Source organism: Pan paniscus, chromosome 18 (assembly GCF_029289425.2).
Source record: "Pan paniscus chromosome 18, NHGRI_mPanPan1-v2.0_pri, whole genome shotgun sequence".
Classification (NCBI taxonomy): domain Eukaryota; kingdom Metazoa; phylum Chordata; class Mammalia; order Primates; family Hominidae; genus Pan; species Pan paniscus.
Genome location: NC_073267.2, coordinates 12059502 through 12065501, shown reverse-complemented (window position 1 = coordinate 12065501; position 6000 = coordinate 12059502). Strand labels below are relative to the sequence as shown.

Here is a 6000-nt window from a genome sequence, read left to right as displayed (position 1 = left end):
TTGTCTGGGTGTGGTGTCGACTTGCACCATCCTCTCTTAGGATGAGAGCTGCTCTCCCCAGGTGGATGAAACTCCCTGGAGGGCATCGATGACAATTAGGTTCCTTTTGGAGGATCTGTCTTTAGGCAGAAGAGGGGAGTTCAGAGAAAGCCTCTCCCCATATTTGCTGTTTCTCAACAAATACAGTCTTTGGTTCAAAATAGACAAGAGGCTGGAGTGCGGTGGCTTACGCCTGTAATCCCAGAGCTTTGGAGACTGAGGCTGGAGGATTGCTTGAGCCCAGGAGTTTGAGATCAGCCTGGGCAACGTAGCGGGAATCTATCTCTACAAAAGGTTTAAAACTTAGCTGGGCATGGTGGCCACATGTCTGTGGTCCCAGCCATTTGGGAGGCTGAGGCAGAAGGATCGTTTACGCCTACAAGGTTGAGGCTGCAGTGAGCTCAGCCTGGGAAACAGAGCGAGACTGGTCCACAAAAAAGCCAATATTCCCAAGTGGCATATTTTGGGGTGGCACATCCAGAATGCCTTCAGCTCCTTGGGATTAAGTGAGGCATTTTGGAATGCAGGCAGCTCTTGGGGTCTCAGCCTTTTATTCTTTGACACTTGTCTCACACACCTGTCCATTTGTCCCGGGGTGAAAAGGCTGGGGTGGCTCAGAGCAGAGTTGGCTGCCCCAGAGCCCAGCTGCAGAGGGAACAAAGGCTATCTAGTGGGGGGATGTGGGGTTCCCTGGGAGCTTCCCATGGGGGCTGGCCTGCAGGAAGGCAGGGATGCTGTGGCCTCTGGCAGTCTGCAAGTGGCCTGGGGCACTGGAGGGTCCCGCCTGACCCCTGTCCTTCCTCCTGCAGTGCCGCCCTGGGCCGTAACCCACTCCGCTTCATCCTGCACTCTGGGCGTGTGGCCCACCTGTGTCCCCATCCCACTGAGCCACGCTGGGTGCTGAACGTGAAGCGTGCTGTGCTGAGCCTCCTGCAGGGCCACCCAGGGGCCCACAGCCCCAAGACCTTTGATGAGGTGAGGCCAGGAGATGGGAAGGGGGTAGGGGGTAGAGGTGGCCAGAAGGCTGACCTGTCCCCCACCCTGTCTGCCCAGGTGGACATCCTGGGCCGATGTCCCACCACATACCAGCGCCATGGGGACTGGCTACACAAGACAAAGGACCTGGCACGGTGCTCCCTGCGCAGGGGACGCTCATCACTCCATTCTCAGGCCCTGCCTGGAGTGGCCGTAAGTGCTGGGCTGGGCTGGGCTGGGCTGGGCCCCTGACTGCTGCTCTCCCAGACCCTCCTCCTCTTCTTCCTCTTCCTGCTCCTCCTCCCTTTTCCTCCTCCTTCCTCCTCCCTCCTCCTCCTTCCTCAGCTCTTCCTTTCCTCTCCTCCAATTCCTTCTCTTCTTGGTCCTCCTTCCTTTACCTCCTCTCCTCCCTTCCCCTCCCTTCTCCTCTTTCCTTCAAGAAATTTTATTTTATTTTATGTATGTATGTATGTATTTATTTCCTTAGAGACAGAGTCCCACTCTGTCACCCAGGCTGGAGTGCAGTGGTGTGATCATGGCACAGTGCAGCCTTCAACTCCTGGCCTCAAGCGATCCTCCTGTCTCAGCCTCTTGAGAGTAGCTGGGACTACAGGCACAAGGCACCATTCCTGGTTAAATTTTTTTTTTCTGGATTTTTAGTAGAGTTGGTGTCTTGCTGTGTTGTCCAGGCTGATCTTGAACTCCTGAGCTCAAGTGATCCTCCTGCCTCAGCCTCCCAAGTAGCTGGGACTACAGGCACACACCACTATGCCTGGTTAGTTTTTTTAAAAATTTTTTAGTAGAGATAATGTCTTGCTATGTTGCCCAGGCTGATCTTGAACTTCTGAGCTCAAGCGTTCCGGCCACCTTGGCTTCCCCAAGTGCTGGAACTACGGGAATGAGCCACCACGCCCGCCCCTCTGTCCTTTTCCCCAAGCCCTCCTCCCCACCTCTGTCTCTAGCTCCCTGAAGAGGCAAGTGCTTTGTAAATACCAAACATCTGCAGGAGGATGAGAAGTGATCATTGTTCGTGTTGACTTATTATCAAAAGTCTCAGCATCTAAGAGGTGGAGGTGGGCCTCTGCTGATTGAAATGTTTTCATACTGACGCTTTGTCATTCCTCTCCTGGGGGGGTCACTGTCTGCTAGACTTTCTTGTTTCCCCTCGTCCTTGTCATCTCCGGTGTGCCTTTGCCTGGGCTGATGTTGCCACAATCCAGGCGAGCCAGGGGTGGGTGACGCAGGGATGCAGCCCTCAGGGTCTCCTCCCCAGCCTCGCTGAGTGGGGAATGGGGGGTCTACAGCTCTGATGTGTCCCTCGTCCCTCCTCCCCTTGGTCCCAGCTGGGTCCTGTGGATGGCTAGATCCTGGCCTGAGCTGTCTCTTCCCCTCTTGGTCCGCAGCCCGGCCTGACCTCCCGCCTGACCTGCGTCCAGAGCTTCCGGGCTGGAGTGCTGAGGGAGGCCTCCTGCACAGAGCTGGACTCCGCGGGGCCACTTTCTGCAAAGGCAAGCGCTGTGCAGACGCGGACCCTCTCCTCACTCAGCCTGCTGCACGAGATGCTCCAAGATCCAGCGGGCACAGGTGACCTCAGCCTTCCCTGGTGGCCACCCCCTGGCCGTGGCGTGAGGGGGTCTGGCCAGAGGGGCCCAAGCAGGCCCAGGTTCCATTCCTCTGTCCCGGCGTGGACACCTCTGACCTATTGCTGAAAATGGTTATCATCAGGAGAGTTAGCCACTTCTAGAAGGTTCTCCAGGCTCTTTCTGCAGGCTCAGATCAAATGGCCCTGGCTTGGTTGAGTCCCTTTTCCCTGGAATGTCCTTGGTGAAGATGGAATCTTCTGTTTCTCAACCTTAAATTCAGTGATCCCTCAGTCTGCCCATTTTAGGGGCAAACTGACTCAGGTTTCCTGATTTTCCAGAAAGTTCCTGCTAACACATAGCATTCCCTGGGACTTGGTGTCCTCCTACAATTTTGCACAGAAAGAAACAAGCGAGGCCTATATCTGGGGGGAGTATTGCTTTTCCATGTTTGGAAACCAGTTGTCTTCCTGAATAATGAAATAAGAATGGTTATTCTTACTGCTGGGACTTTGGAAGGATTTACTGTGGGCCAGTTGCTGTGCTGAGCACTTTATGGGTATTTAATTTAATTTAATTCTCCTCAAAATCCCATTAGGAAGGTAAAATTAGTTAAATTTAAATAAAAATTTTGGCCAGATGTAGTGGCTCACACCTATAATCCCAGCGGTTTGGGAGGCCGAGGTGGGTGGATAACTTGAGGTCAGGAGTTCGAGACCGGCCTGGCCAACATGGAGAAACCCCGTCTCTACTAAAAATGCAAAAAATAGTTGGAAGTAGTGGTGGGCGCCTGTGATCCCAGCTACTGGGGAGGCTGAAGCCGGAGAATCGTTTGAACCCGGGAGGCGGAGGTGCAGTGAGCCAAGATCATGCCACTGCACTTCAGCCTGGGCGATAGAGTAAGACTCCATCTCAATAAATAAATAAATAAATTTAAAATTTTTTTTTTTTTTTTTTTTTTGAGACACAGTCTCGTTCTGTTGCCCAGGCTGGAGAGCAGTGGTCTGATCATGGCTCACTGTAGTCTCAACCTCCCCTGGCAAAGGTGATCCTCCCACCTCAGCCTGCCAGGTAACTGGAACTACAGGCGCACAGCACCATGCCTGGCTAATTTTTTGTTGTTGTTGTTGAGACAGGGTTTCACTACGTTGCGCAGGCTGGTCTCGAACTCCTGGGCTCAACTAATCCTTCCACCTTGCCCTCCCAAAGTGCTGGGATTACAGGATTACAGGTGTGAACTGTTGTACCCCGCCAATTAAATTTTTCAGATAAGTGACCTGTGGCTCAAAGAGGTCAAATGACTTGTCCAAGGTCACACAGTGAGTGAGAGGCAGGGCTGGGACCTGAACCCCTGCCGTGTGTTCTGCAGCTCTGGCTGGTAATAGCGTTTGCCTTGGAGGGCAGGCTCCCGGCACCCCCTGGGGGAGAACCCACTAGATGGGACCTTGGGATTTCTCCGACTTCACTCTGCACCATGGGATGCCTTCTAGGATCCCAGCTTGGTCTGCCCTCCCCACACACCGACACTCAGCTACAGAAACTAGCTGTGCCTGGGGGCATCCAGGCTTGCCAGGACCCAGTGGTGTCCCACTGAGTTGGATGAGATTTCTTTTTTTTTCCTCCTTTTTAACAGCTTTATTAAGAGAGAATTCACATACCATACAATTCACCATTTAAAGTGTACAGTTCAGTGGTTTTTAGTATATTCAGAGTTGTACATCCATCATCACCACAATCAACTTTATTATTATTTTATTTTATATTTTGAGATGGAGGCTTGCTTTGTCGCCCAGGCTGGAGTCCAGTGGCGTGATCCTGGCCCACTGCAACCTCCTCTCCCAGGCTCACGCAGTGCTCCTGCCTCAGCCTCTGAGTACCTGGGATTATAGGTGTGCACCACCATGCCTGGCTAATTTTTGTATTATTAGTAGAGATGGGGTTTCCCCATGTTGGCCAGGCTGGTCTCAAACTCCTGACCTCAGGTGTCTGATCTGCCTGCCTTGGCCTCCCAAAGTGCTGGTATTACAGGTGTGAGCCACCGTGCCAGGCCCCTTTATTATTATTATTTTATTTATTTATTTTTTGAGATGGAGTCTGGCTCTGTTGCCCAGGCTGGAGTGCAGTAGCATGATCTCAGCTCACTGTAACCTCCTCCTTCTGGGCTCAAGCAATTCTCCTGCCTCAGCCTCCTGAGTAGCTGAGATTACAGGCATGTGCCACCATGCACAGCTTATTTTGTGTTTTTAGTAGTGATGGGGTTTTACCATCAGGGTGGTCTGGAACTCCTGACTTCAGGTGATCCGCCCACCTCGGACTCCCAAAGTGCTGGGATTACAAACATGAGCCACCGTGCCCAGCCTTCAACTTAATTTAAGAGACAGTCCTGGTCTGTCGCCCAGGCTGGAATGCAATGGTACCTTGGCCTCCTGGGGTCAAGGGGTTCCCCCAGTGTCAGCCTCCCTGGTACAGCTGTGCGCCACCATGCCTGGCTTTTTAAAAAAATTTTTTGTAGAAATCAGGTCTTGCTGTGTTGCCCAGGCTGGTCTCAAACTCCTGGTTTCAAGTGATCCTCCTACTGCAGCCTCCCAAAGTGCTGGGATTACAGGTGTGAACCACTGTGCTCCACCTTAGTCAACTATAGAACATTGTCATCACTCTAAAAAGAAACCTTGTGCTCATTAGCCATCATCTTCCCAGACCCTGGCAGCCACTCAACTACTTTCTGCCTCTAATTTTCCTGTTCTGGAATTTCATATAAATGGGGTCATAAAGTGTGCCCTTTTGTGTCTAGCTTTTTCACTCAGCACGGTGTTTAAGGTTCATCCATGTTGTGGCATGAATTGGATTTTTTCTTTTTCATTGCTGAATAATATTCCATTGTACAGAGGAGTTTTTTCATATTTTCACTGTCATTCCCAGGAGGCTTTGGAGTCAGAACTGGATTCAAATTCTGACTCTATGTTGTGTGACTTGGGCCAATAGCGTCTCTCTGTGCCTCAGTTTCTTTAGCTGTAAATATACGGGTAGGTCACCCCTTACCCCATAGGTTATGGGGAAAGTTACAGAAAATGGTCAGCTGGGCACAGTGGCTCAAGCCTGTAATCCCAGCACCTTGGGAGGCCAAAGTGAGCAGATTGCTTGAGCCCAGGAGTTTGAGACCAGTCTGGCAACATGACGAAACCCCATCACTGTGAAAAATACAAAAAATTAGCCAGGCATGGTGGTGTGTGTCTGTAATTCCAGCTGCTTGAGAGTCTGAAGTGGGAGGATCACCCGAGCCCAGAAGTTCGAGGCTGCAGTGAGCTGTGATCGCGTCACTGCACTCCAGCCTGGCGACAGAGTGAGACCCCTTCTGAAAAATAAAAAAGAAAATCATCATTGCCTTTAGCTAAGCACCTGGCACGTG

General features: G+C 51.7%; 1 protein-coding gene across 1 annotated transcript in view; it reads left to right on the top strand.

Moving 5' to 3' along the window:
• The first annotated feature begins 717 nt into the window (after positions 1–717).
• The window catches only part of LOC117976364 (uncharacterized), a 145069-nt gene continuing 139786 nt past the window's right edge, over positions 718–6000 (top strand). Inside the window, exons 1-2 of the mRNA XM_063597944.1 lie at positions 718–1227; positions 2418–2598. Of these exons, the coding sequence (XP_063454014.1) occupies positions 718–1227; positions 2418–2598 (691 nt within the window). The remainder of the gene's footprint in view (positions 1228–2417; positions 2599–6000) is intronic.